A 13353-nucleotide genomic window follows, 5' to 3' on the forward strand; every position below is an offset into this window, starting at 1 on the left:
ACCGATAGTTCAAAACTTAGATGTACAAATGGGGCCGGACAACAACATAAAGGACTGAATGTTAAAAACACGTTGTAGAGAAGAAAAAAGAAGAGAACAGAATACACCCCTATCTTGTAATGAAAAACCACCTGTGGATTCCTCGTGTGGTGATACTGAAAGAACACTGGTGGACGGTAAGTGGATAAGGTGAACTTGGATATAAAAAAAGAAGTGAATAAGGGCAGAGAATGTATACATACCTAGCTGCCATATCTAGTACCAGGTGTGAGAAGAACCAAATGGAAATAAGAAACCATAAAACATATAATTCTGATAAAAGAATAAAAATATAAAGATAAAATGACAAAACTAAAAGGTTGATAAAATTAAAAATAAGATGATAATATTCAGGAGGGGTTCCCTGAATGGAAAAATCTTAATAATCAGTATAGTCTGGAGTTCTTATGCTTTCAGGTGGATTTCTTGGGACCTATAAGATCATGAAGGGCATAGAGAAAGTGGAGAGGGACAGATTCTTCAAACTCTCGAAAACTACAAGAACGAGAGGGCATTCGGAAAAGTTGAAAGGGGACAGATTCAAAACCAATGCTAGAAAGTTTTTCTTCACCCAACGGGTGGTGGACACCTGGAATGCACTTCCAGAGGGTGTGATAGGACAGAGTACGGTATTACGGTTCAAGAAGGGATTGGACAATTTTCTGAAGGCTAAGGGGATAGAAGGATATAGATAGAGGACTACTACACAGGTCCTAGACCTGTTGGGCCGCCGCATGAGCGGACTGCTGGGCACAATGGACCTCTGGTCTGACCCAACAGAGGCACTTCTTATGTTCTTATGTTCACAGTGGTATAAATTTATATTTGGATTTATGAATAAAAAAACAAAAACTGGTCTTAGAGACATCTGGAGCATTGAGATTATGCATCAAATTTCTGCATCTCAATGGCCACGAATTTGATCTTGGAGAATGAGATGTACAGTGTCTGCATCTATGAGACAAACTTGTTTCTTTTTGTTACATAGAGCATTTTGGACCCCAGTTAGGTTACAAAAGTTAGATAGCTCTAAGTCTAATAGATGTTGGCACTGTAATCTGGAAACAGGGACTCTGGATCATTTAATATTCTATTGTCCCTGTATCATGGCCTTTTGGAAATCAATTTGGTCTCAAATTAATTGTTTATTAGAAAACCATGTAGCATTATCATATGATACAATTCTATTCGGTACATCAATGAGAATAAAAAGTCAAATTTCATCAAGTAACAATAAACTCTTATTGATTATGACAGGAGTAGCCATACAACATATCACCAGGAATTGGAGAAATTATAGTAGACTTAACTATACTTTCTGGGTGAACTCATTGTGTCATATTTACAAAATGGAAAGAATAATTGCCATACAAAAAGGAAATTATAATAATTTTAAAAAGATCTGGGGGCCATTAACAACTTATTGCAATGAATAGACGCCATTTTCCATTGAAAGTACATTTATAATATGGGGGAGGGGTGGTGGTATAAAGTTCTATTTAAGGTTTAATCATTAGATAAGAATGTAATATTTATAGAAATTTATGATTAAAATATTTGTGGAAAAGGTGGGTGGGGAGGGAATAAATTTATGTATTTAAGATAATAATAGAAAGAAATTCAAGTGATGTGTATAAATTTAAATGATGTAATATTGTGCACCTGTTATAAGATGAAAAATGAATAAAGGCTTTGGAAAAAAAAAAAGAAGATGATAAAATATTAAGACAAATAAATGATAGATCTTAAAAATAATATATGATATGCATAGTCACTGGTGTAGACGCAATGTAATAACTCTACAGCTGGTTTCAAATATGTAAACAAACTGAATAAAAATGACAATAACAAATCTATCATACAATAAGCATGGAAAAGTATATGAAACAATCAAACATAGTATATGATAACAATCAAACATAGTAAGAAATCCCAGGCATAACACATGTACTGTGAACAGAGTGCCAATTATGAATACTCTAAAGGCTGTACCAAATGCATTGTTGGACGATATGAGAAATGCAAACCATGTGTGTGACCAAAAGAAAACTTGAATTGAAACCCTTGAGTTCTATGGCAAAAACTCAAAGCATTTAAAATACTAATATGTAAACTGAAGTTACTGAAACAAATTAAAAGAAAATATAAAGGAAATATTAAAAAAATGGGGGCAGGATAAAGCAAAAACTAATAAAAGCCAATGAAATACTAAATGATATGAATAATGTGTACATAAAAACATAAGAGGAAGGTACTAATTCCATGACTCAATTAATGGTATTGTGAAAGATAAAGATGTGTGTAAATCTGAAATATATTTTTTTTCACTCTAAGTCATCTATCCCAGTGTTTTTCAACCTTTTTTGGGCAAAGGCACACTTGTTTCATGAAAAAAATCACGAGGCACACCACCATTAGAAAATGTTAAAAAATTTAACTCTGTGCCTATATTGACTATATATAAAGTAATTCTCTTGAATAGGAATCAAATAAACACAAAGAAAGTATTTTATAATGCTGCCACCGCCAACAACACCGTTGGTGGCGGTGGCACTCAAGTGGCTAAAGAGCCGCAGTTTGCCGGCCTAGGGACAACACTGGAGGGTGGCCAGCTGTGCACCCCCTTGGGACGTAAACCCGGGGTGGGGCAGACCGCCCCCCCCTCCACCCTGGTATGCCACTATCTGTACCTCACTCCCTCCCTATGACCAAAAATTCTCCTTTCTTCTATTCCCCGTGTACACAACCATCTCTTTCCCTCCCTTCCTCTCTCCAAAGTCCATGCCTTCTGTGTCCAAACACTCATTCCCTCCCCCACCTCAGCATCTCTTTCCCTCCCTTCCTCTCTCCCAAGTCCATTTCTTCTGTGTCCAAAAACGCATTCCCTCCCCCACCTCAGCATCTTTCCCTCCCTTCCTCTCTCCCAAGTCCATTTCTTCTGTGTCCAAAAACGCATTCCCTCCCCCACCTCAGCATCTCTTTCCCTCCCTTCCTCTCTCCCAAGTCCATGCCTTCTGTGTCCAAAAACCCATTCCCTCCCCCACCTCAGCATCTCTTTCCCTCCCTTCCTCTCTCCCAAGTCCATTTCTTCTGTGTCCAAAAACGCATTCCCTCCCCCACCTCAGCATCTCTTTCCCTCCCTTCCTCTCTCCCAAGTTCATGCCTTGTGTCCAAAACGCACTCCCTCCCCCCTTTTGTGTTCCGTGTTTGCCTCCCAGCCCATCTTTGCAACTTTCTCAGCAAAACGAAGCTCAAGCCGCGAGGCTTGTCTTCTGCTTCCTGCCTGCCCTGCCGCGCACAAATAGCCGAACGGAAGTATTCTCCGACGTCAGCGCTAACGTCGGAGGGCAGGCTTTGCTTAAGCCCTCCCTCCGACGTCAGCGCTGACATCGGGGAACGCTTGCGATCGGCTATATGTTAGCTGCAGGGCAGGCAGGAACAGAAGATGAACCTCGCGGCTCGAGATGTATTGAACTCCGCGGGTCCCCCGTCCAGCTCTCTCCTGTCCACGTGGGGCGGACCGCCCCTCTCCCTAGACTGGTGGTACTGCCCTGATGGCGGCCCTGACCGTACGGCACACCAGGCACAGCGGTTGAAAAACACTGATCTATCCGATGTTCTAAACTCTGTAGATATTCATTTTATCGACACTAAAGCTAGAAGGATGCTAGGTTGCATAGGGAGAGGTATGGCCAGTAGGGAAAAAAGAAGTATTGATGCCCCTGTATAAGACTTTGGTGAGATTTCATTTGGAATATTGTGTACAATTCTGGAGGCTGCATCTTCAAAAAGATATAAAAAGGATGAAGTTGGTCCAGAGGAAGGCTACTAAAATGGTATGTGGTCCTCATCATAAGGCACATGGGGACAGACTTAAAGATCTCAATCTGTATACTTTAGAGGAAATGCAGGAGAGGGAGAGACGTTTAAATACCTACGTAATGTAAATGCGCATGAATCGAGTCTCTTTCATTTGAAAGGAAACTCTGCAATGAGAGGGCATAGGATGAAGTTAAGAGGTGATAGGCTCCGAAGGGTGGTATATACATGGAACAGTCTCCCAGAAGAGGTGGTGGAGACAAAGACTGTGTTTGAATTCAAAAGGGCCTGGGATAGGCACGTGGGATCTCTCAGAAAGAAAAAGAGATAATGGTTACTGCAGATGGGCAGACTAGATGAGCCATTTGGCATTTAACTGCCATCATGTTTCTATAGGACCCCTGAGGAAGGAGTGTTTCTTTGAAACACGGACCGTGTCGGGTCCTGGTGTTCTACAAGAACCATTATTTGGAAAATAATATTTGTTGACTTTCAATAAAATTCCTGATTTCAGTACATCATTTCTGCCATTTTCCTTTTTTGTTTTTTCAGGTCCACAGCATCATCACCCATGAAAACCATTTATGCAGCACAATACAAAAATTAAAAAAAATGTTGTTAATCTTTGCTGCTATTACAAAGACACTGGAATTTCTGAAGAATGGAATTTTTTTTGGTACTAGCCATGGAAAATCACCATGTCATAGTATTGGGGGAACTGTAAAATGACTTGCTGAACATGCTAGCTTGCAGTGGGGCCTCTGGAACATCAGATCTTGACTCCAAATGATTTGTTTAGCTTTTGTGAAGAAAATATTACTGGGGTCAAATTCTTATTCAACTCAAAGGAAGACATTGAGAAATTAAGACCTATTCAGGAATCCAGGTTTGAGAATGGCCATACAGTATCTATAACTCGGGAAAATCACCAGTTTAAGCCAATTGATGAAAAAAATTTGTGTCAGCAGAGTATCAGGAGATGAAACATTTTTCATTGCCGATGTCACTTAACTCAAATATCCCAATTAATTCATTAATTTCTTCACTGATATTATGTCACTGGGATAGCATGACCTTCCCATAACATGCTCTTTTCTGCTTCATGAAGAACCCTAGAGAAAGCTCAATTCTTGTTACTCTTTCTTCTACTAATAAGGCAACAACTGAAAATATTCTTAAAAGAGCTTCCTTAGCTACAGTTTAACCATTTTGCAATAGTCTTATGTTACATTCAACCTGCAAAATCTATACAATTCTCCATCTACCTTTCAGAAGTTGATGTCTTTGTTTTACTCTTCAATGACAAAAATTTTTCTCTGCAGCTGCCGCACAAAAGGTAGTAAGGATTTCCACTTCCACATTCACCACCAAACCATCCATCCACATAGGAACCATTGCTCCGGTAGCCTTGCCGGTTAGCACTACGGCCACAGCCGGGATGGTTTCTTTTCATGTGCTGATTGAAGCTGACAACACTGGCTTCACAAAGCTCACACACAACCATTTCTTCACGGTCTTCGGATTCACACACATGCTGCAACAAAAAATGAAAAAAATCTTATGTTAACAGATCAAACTACTCTACTGAACAACTCTTAACTAAATTGACACAAACATGCAAGGAGAAAGCAGAGTTGCTCACATGTTCCATCAGCCACATACTGGTGACATATGTAATTGAATAGAATCCCAGACTTACTCTCCCAGAGGCCAGAAAAAAACACAGAAGCATTTACTGAGCACGCATAGGTTCTCTCATCTCTATTCTTATTACAGTTCCCTCAGTCTCTGCCTGAGTTGTTAGCAGCTTCAGATAACTAGGGGAAGACAGGTGGGCTCGTTTGGCCAATTTATCCTGCTGTCCAAGCAGATCAACTGTTACAGATAGGCAATTTTGCTTTCTCCATGGTCAAGTAAGATGTATCAGTTATACATGAATGACTCCAAGCTTAGGATTGTCAAAAGGGATAAAATGTTGATACTTTGCCCCCTCTTTACAGCCTATTTATATTGTGGTAGGAAGAATCTGGTTTGCAGGATAAACAAATAAAAAGACTATAGTCTAAAACAAAAAGTATTTTATGATCTAAGCAGTACAACTGTAGGGCTATGCCTTCTTCCATCTTTGGTAGCATTTTTAGGCCTTGGGCCTAGTGATGCTAAAAATCATTTTCACTTCTGTCGACATCTTAGAATTTCATACTGCTTGTCTGTTAGCCAAGGGGGTCCCACTGCCAGAGGAATGTGAGATAAGAAGGACCGGTGGTAGTCGGTGCTTGGCAATCTTATCTCTAGGACAATTTCTGGTGACATTGGAAAGATAATGCAGGACATTTCGGTATGTGAGAAAAAACTTCCTGGTAACAAGGACACTTTTGGTCAAAGATATCTTTTTGGCAGGTGGAAGAGGACAAGAAGAACAAAGGATGTGGGCAGTCTCTGGCAGTTGGTCATGAGGTGTGGAAAAGGTAACTTCAAGTGTGTGGAGAGATGATTGGCGTTGGTGTGAAGAGACTAAGCCAGCCAGGATAAGAGTCTATGTGAGGCTCAGGTGCATATCCCAGCTGACCCGAATCAGGTTAATGGAATCATTCTCCTTATATCTCCCTGCAGTAGTGGGAGACCCAGTCTGAGATTGTACCCTGCCAGAGAGTGACTGTATCTCTGGTCATCAAAGGACTGACAGCTGTTTAATCTGGCGTGCATTCTACCTAGGACTGATACCAGCCGAAGGTCGAAAATTGTCTGAAACCCTGCATAGAGAAGACTAATTCACTGTCCAGGAAAGAAAGCATCACTTTGGAGATGTTCTTCTTTCTCATTGGTGAGCAGACCTATCTTCATATATGCTAAGCCGGGTAAGATAGACAGATTCACAGCCATTCTTCCATGCTCTAGGGAGTTCACATGACTTGGTGCTTAGTTCAGTGGTAAATTACTAGTTGCGTTCTTTACTCTTAGTAACCTAGTTTCTTTGCACAATCTATATCAGTATCATTTTGTGCTCAATGCTATTGTGTTCATTTATGAATATTTACTTATGCTTGCATGTAACTAAGCTGTACCTTCCCTGTATACATGTGTAAGTGTGTTTTCTGTAGGGATAACCACATAATAAAGACAATTGCTTTCAGGACAGTGTGGTCATTGCCTATAAGTGAATAGGAAAGCGAAAAGTTGTTCTCTGGGATTTACTATTTCTTGCAGTGCACTCCTAGACCCCTGAGCATTTTATTACAAGTAATTATTATATAGCATTGACAAAAACTCCTACACAACTTTAACCTTCTGTGTGTCTTACTGGAATAGCAACAGAAACACAACATCAATGCTGAACATACACACAAACCTGTTTTTGATTTTGTTTGTTAGTCTTTGTATTTTTTTAAAATCTCTCTTTCCTTTTTGGACTATGGAATGTGTTTATAACCAAAAAGAAGGTATTTATTTTCTAGTCTTTGAAAGACCTGGTATCAATATACGGTTGGAAAACTTCATAGAGGATCAAAGAATTTGAAAATCCTTGCATTAAGTTTTGTCTGTGTCAACTGTATAATCGTCTTTTTTTTAAAAAAAACCAAAACAAAACAGGACAGCACGAACTACATTATAACCAAAGACCCCATCTTCTATTACCAGCTGGTCCAGACTATAATAGTTGATGAAAGTATGAAAAGATGATTAAGTTGCTGCTTTACAAATTTTGGTTACCGATGTGTAGTGTAGATTGGCTATAGCAGTCACAGACTTCCTGAGTTGACAGGTGTGAATGTCACTGGGAAAAATTAAGCCCTGCTAGTTGGCTCAAAACCATTAAGACAGGGTACTTTTTGTTACTGGGTTTCCAGGTTTATTTGGGAGATTTTTCATAGCCTTTGGGTTCTCTGAAAATTTATCCTCAGGTAGTAAGTATACTCCAAAGTATACCACTGTTGCTCCTGTTCGTTTTACAAGTTTTGATAAAAAATACATTTAAGCAGGAATTTGGGATGTATCTGCAAAATACCCTGTCCAGGTTCAACTGTATTTAAGCAGGGAAACCTACTAATTTATTTATTTGTAGGATTTGTATTCCGCTTTATCAGTTAGTTTCTAGGAAGATTACAGCATTACATACATAATTTAAGACATGACATTACAATGTTTTCAAGGGTTCAGAGGTTATCTTATACAGACAAGTTAATTTAAGCATTTAGTCTGTTGTAGGGGAAAACACCCTCCAGGGTTTCAAGACTAAGCTTGACAAGTTTCTGCTAAACTGGGACGAACACAGGTGAGGCTGGACTCATTTTAGAGCACTGGTCTTTGACCTGGGGGACGCTGCGTGAGTGGACTGCTGGGCACGATGGACCACTGGTCTGACTCAACAGCAGCAATTCTTATGTTCTTATGCAACATATCACAGGTTTGTTTTCTAGATTTTCAGTCTGTTTGTTTACATCTGTCTTTTGGGATACAGTTCAGATTAGTAGGTGGGAAAAGCATCTTTGAACAGGTATGTTTTTAATAAGGATTTGAATGTTTTGAGGTCAGTTGTCAACCATTCTCTCAGGGTTTCCGCAGCTGCCATTGTGCTTGTTGAAGGTTTCTGGATCTCACTGCGTCTTGTCAGGCAGAAACAGACGTTTCAGATACCATGCTGTGGCTTTCTTCAGGATATGCTATGAGGTATGCTGTTTACCTTTGTAAATAGTGGGTCAACTGACCTGATGGGGAACAGAGCAGTCCGTTGGTCACCAAACCTGCAACAAGTGGTTTCTATTCTCATGAACTTGCAGGATTCTCTGCATATTAATAGAGTTCCTCCTCTTCTGCCAGTTTTTCTGTTAGTTGTGAACGCTACAAAGCCATTGGGGCAGATTTCATTGATTAGGATTATAGAAACATAACAGCAGATAAAGGCCAAATGGCCCAGTCTACTCATCCACTATCTCCTACTCTCCCTAAGAGATCCTATGTGCCTGTCCCATGCATTCTTGAATTCAGACATAGTCTTTGTCTTCACCACCTCCACCAGGAGACTATTCCACACATCTACCACCCTTTCTGCAAAAAAAGTATTTCCTTAGATTACTCCTGAGCCTATCACCTCTTAACTTCGTCCTATGCCTTCTTATTTCAGAGTTTTCCTTCAAATGAGACTCCTCTCATGTGCATTTATGCCACGTTGGTACTTAAACGTCTCATCATATCTCTCCTCTCCTGCCTTTCCTTCACGTACGTTATATCCATTTTTGCTACACAAGAGCTCATCTGCAGCCCCCTGGATCTATTGGGGTCCACAGGTTAGGAGCTGCAGCAACCTCAATTGCAAACTTAAGGTCCATCCCAATCCAGGACATTTGCATTCATCTGTACATACTTTTACCAAGCACTATTGCTTAGATCAAAGTTTAGCTCAGGATGCTCACTTTGGACAATCAGTTTTGCGTAACCTCTTTGCATTCTAGACTGTTTTCCACCTCCCTTATGCTTCTTCAGCTTGGGACTCACCATCAAGTAGGGCTGCATGTCCCCTGCCTGTCCTATGAAAGTTAGTGTATGCACTGGAGTGAGTTTGCACTTTTTGAAATTGATGATGAAGTTGATGATGACTTTGCAAGGTGTTTACAGTGGTCAGCATGGGGAAAAGGAGATGGTCCCTGGAGTAAGCAAGCAATAGCCAATTGTCCAGGTACGGAAACATTATATGCTGCCACCACTGCCAGGCATTTCGTGAATACTTGTGGGACCGATGAGAGGCCGAATGGTAAGACTTTGTATTGAAAATGGTGATTCAGAAATTTGAATCTGAGGAATTGCCAGTGGGAAGGATGAATGGGAACATGAGTGAAGGCATCCTTGAGATCTAGGGCAGCTAACCAATCGTGTTGATGTAAGAGAGGCAGGATCACAGGAAGGGAAAGCATTCTGAACTTTTCCCTTTTTAAGCAGACATTGAGAGGTCTGAGGTCAAGAATTGGACGAAGGCCTTGCGTCTTCTTAGGGATATGAAAAAAATTTGAGTAGAACCCCTGATTGAGCTGAAGAGGTAGAACTTCTTCTATGGCATTGTTTTGTAGAAGAAATGAGATTTCTGCTGCCAATTGAGACACATGTTGCAGAGGAACTGTGGATGGTGATGGGAATCTGGAAGGCCAGGTGTGGGATGGAAATTTAGTCGATATCCCTGAAGCACAATGCTGAGGACTCATTGATCTGCTGCCAAATTGAGTAAAAATGAGTTAGCCGCCGCCCCACTGGAAGATGGTAAAAAACTAGGAGCAGGCTTGAGTGTCGGGAGTTGAGACGGCCTGCTGCTTACCAACCTGAGGAGATTGTCTAGGTGTATACCTAGAGGTTTGAGAATGCTGCAAAGGCGCTCTGGTATAAGATGCTGGAAGAACTGTTGTGATTGATATGTTCTTCGGTAGGGAAGATTAGAAGAAGGGCGGTGAAAATGGTTGGACTGATCCGAGGGATGTGCCACAAATTCTCTGCAGGTTGAGGAATCCTCTTTTAGTTGTGTCCTTTATCTTTGCACCAAAGGGACTATGTCCTAAGCAAGGGGCATCTGCTAGTCTATCATGAAGATCCTCTCTAAGATTTGATGCCTTCAGCCATGCAGTGAGTCTGCCAGCTATGGCCACAGCTGCTGTCCTAGTGATCATATCATAGGCTTCATAGTTTGTTTTGATTACATGGTAAGTGGATTCTTGAACAGCCACCTGTAAATTGGGGATGGACTCAGGCGAATCCGATTCCAGGTGTTGCAAAATTGAATGCTGATAATGAAGAATTTGGATCTGATGGGCCATAATTCTTGAAGAGAGCATAGCGCCGTAGTAGACCTTGCAGCCTGTAGAGTCCAAGAGACAACAGTCCTTACCAGGAGGAGCATTAGTGATGGACCTTGACGCTTTACCCTTTTTAATGGAATGGTAAGGAAGTTGGAGGGAATCATGCCCAGGAGCCTTTTCCACCATATATTTGATCTCCAGGCGCGTGGAAGCCATGGATATTGACCATGGTTATTGCCAATTACTAAGTTGGAGATCTTGGAGAATCTGATGCACTGGTAAGGCTATAAGCTGCTTTACTGGAGACTTACAGGACTGAAGGATGGTTTGAAAATCCTTGCTACCTGAGAGAGTTGCATCTGGATTGAGACTCAGAAGAGATAATATCTTTTGTAAAAACTTAAGGTAGGAGTATTCTTCTGTGACAGCTGGCTGAGGCAAAAGCAGGTCAGGTTCATTGGAGTCTATGATTACAGGTTCCTATTGGTTTGTCCAGTCCCTGGGAGATGAAGGACCTTGGGATGGAGAGGAACCAAAACGAGTCTGAAGATCCCAATCTGCAAGTGGGGCCATGTCAACCACAGCTGGAGAGGGAGGAAGGTTTACACAGCCTTGACATTGCTGAGGTTCTAACACTGGAATAGGAGGAAAGGGGCTGGAATTTGAAAAAGCCCTGCACTATCCTGCAGAAACAGGGTAAAAAAAGACTGAAAAGTAGAAGGAGAGCCTGAGATTGATTGAGACAAGGCAATTCGTTTAGGCGGTACCTATGGAGTTTCCCCTTGGAGAAGAGACGCAACCCTCTTACTTTTAGATAAACTCTTTCTCTGATGAGATTCCAAGGCTGATGAGAGAGCAGGGGAGCAGACTGTGGGGCTGTCACAGGGCCTGCGGGAACACTCCGTGATAAAGCCGCCAGTGAAGGGCTAGACCATGCTATTTGTTTTGAGGGACGCGCCTGTGAAGCTGCTGACGACGGAGAGGGAGTGTTTAACCTCTGTACTGCTGGGGCTTTCTTCTGCGGCACCGCCTGTGCCGAGTCTTAGATTTGTCAGCGTAGGCGGGTTAATGCTGTCCTCCCCCTACCGGAACCAGAGTAGAGCCCTGAGGGGAGGGAGCCGTAAACTGCAGCTTCTTCTTCGCCGGTAATTTTTCCCTGACGGCTTTCATAGTCAGAGGCGCAGACATGGTAACTGGCAACGTCTTTCGATCCTAGTGACCACTCTATGAAAAACGCAGCTGTTAAGTCCGTGAGCAGAAACAAACTCGCGCTTGTAGGAAGACGGCTTGCCGGCGTTTATTCTTTACCTTTATTTTTCCTTTTTTATATTAAAGTGAAAACACATTTTTTGCTAGCTTGCGCTGCCAAAAAAGTGGCGGTTTGAAAAAGCAGTGCTCTTGTCACGGAATGCCTGTTATGACAGGTGGGGAATTCACTGCGTTTAATTTTAGTTATTTATTTTTCTTTGTTTTCTAAACAATTGATGTTAAAGTCAAAGAAACTTGCAGTTAGGTTAATTTTGACGGTTTGAAGAATCAGTTTTCCTGTCAGTGAAGAGTTGTTATGACAGGTCAGGAATTCAAATTGATGATCGTTCTTTTTTTTTTTTTTAACTGCCCTAAGGGCAAGAAAGCAAAGGCTGTCCTTAGTAAAAACTACTTTTTTGTTAATTCTAATGTTTTTCTCTGAGAATGGGAGAGCTGTGACTGTCTAGGAGCGGGTCAGAAAAAAAAACTGACAGGAGGAGGGGAGGGGGCTCGAGGAGTTGGGCAATCTGGCACATGCTCAGTAAGCTCAAAAGCTTACTATAGCTAGGGGAGAGTACCGATGTCATTAGGCTCAGTCAAAGACTTCACCATCAAGTGGGGCTGCATGTCCCCTGCCTGTCTCCGGAGAACAAAGATCATCAACACTATTAGCTAATCTAATTCTGTACTTATAGACCATTATGGTAGCCAAGGACAAAGGTAAATAGAAAGAGGTGTAGGCTGAAGAGAAGTCAGAGTCTCAGGATTTCTGAGGTAGGCCAATTGTTTTGGTTTGAGCAAGGAGCAGTCCAAGTACTGAATCAGTAGAAGAATATGTAAAGACAGGTTGTTCACCCTCTCCAAGGTAGAGAGAACGAGAAGGTACTCTCTAAAGTTAAAAGGGGATAGATTCCATACAAACGTAAGGAAGTTCTTCTTCACCCAGAGAGTGGTAGAAATTGGAACGCTCTTCCGGAGGCTGTCGTAGGGGAAAAAACCCTCCAGGGATTCAAGACAAAGTTAGACAAGTTCCTGCTAGACCAGAACGTACACAGTTAGGGCTCAGGTCTTTGACCTATGGGCCGCCGCGGGAGCGGACTGCTGGGCACAATGGACCACTGGTCTGACCCAGCAGCGGCAATTCTTATGTTCTCTGCACCAGTACAAGGGCCAGACTTATGGAACTTACTACCCCTCCATTTAAGAACCCAATCTTCTCTTGATTGACTTAAGACAGTTTTGAAAGCATTTCTCTTTACAGATGCCTATAATATGCATTAATCTATTCCCATGTCAAACTAATTATACTTTTCATTCTTCTGCATTAGCTGAGGCATGTCTTTGGATAAATATATGAAAACCACCTATTTTCCTATAACTAATGTAGTTCCACCCCAATTCCTTACTATCATGTATTATTATGTAGCATTTCCCTACCTCCCCTATTTTAGAATGTAAGCTGCTTAGA

The 13353-nt window shown here is 41.5% G+C and overlaps 1 protein-coding gene across 4 annotated transcripts in view; it reads right to left on the minus strand.

The window, feature by feature from the left end:
- HERC1 (HECT and RLD domain containing E3 ubiquitin protein ligase family member 1) overlaps window positions 1-13353 on the minus strand; it is a 423490-nt gene that overhangs the window by 162005 nt on the left and 248132 nt on the right. For all 4 annotated transcript variants that reach the window (XM_033919754.1, XM_033919753.1, XM_033919752.1 and 1 more), the window contains exon 45: window positions 5124-5392. In XM_033919754.1, the coding sequence (XP_033775645.1) occupies window positions 5124-5392 (269 nt within the window). The remainder of the gene's footprint in view (window positions 1-5123; window positions 5393-13353) is intronic.

This window comes from Geotrypetes seraphini, chromosome 14 (assembly GCF_902459505.1).
Source record: "Geotrypetes seraphini chromosome 14, aGeoSer1.1, whole genome shotgun sequence".
Classification (NCBI taxonomy): domain Eukaryota; kingdom Metazoa; phylum Chordata; class Amphibia; order Gymnophiona; family Dermophiidae; genus Geotrypetes; species Geotrypetes seraphini.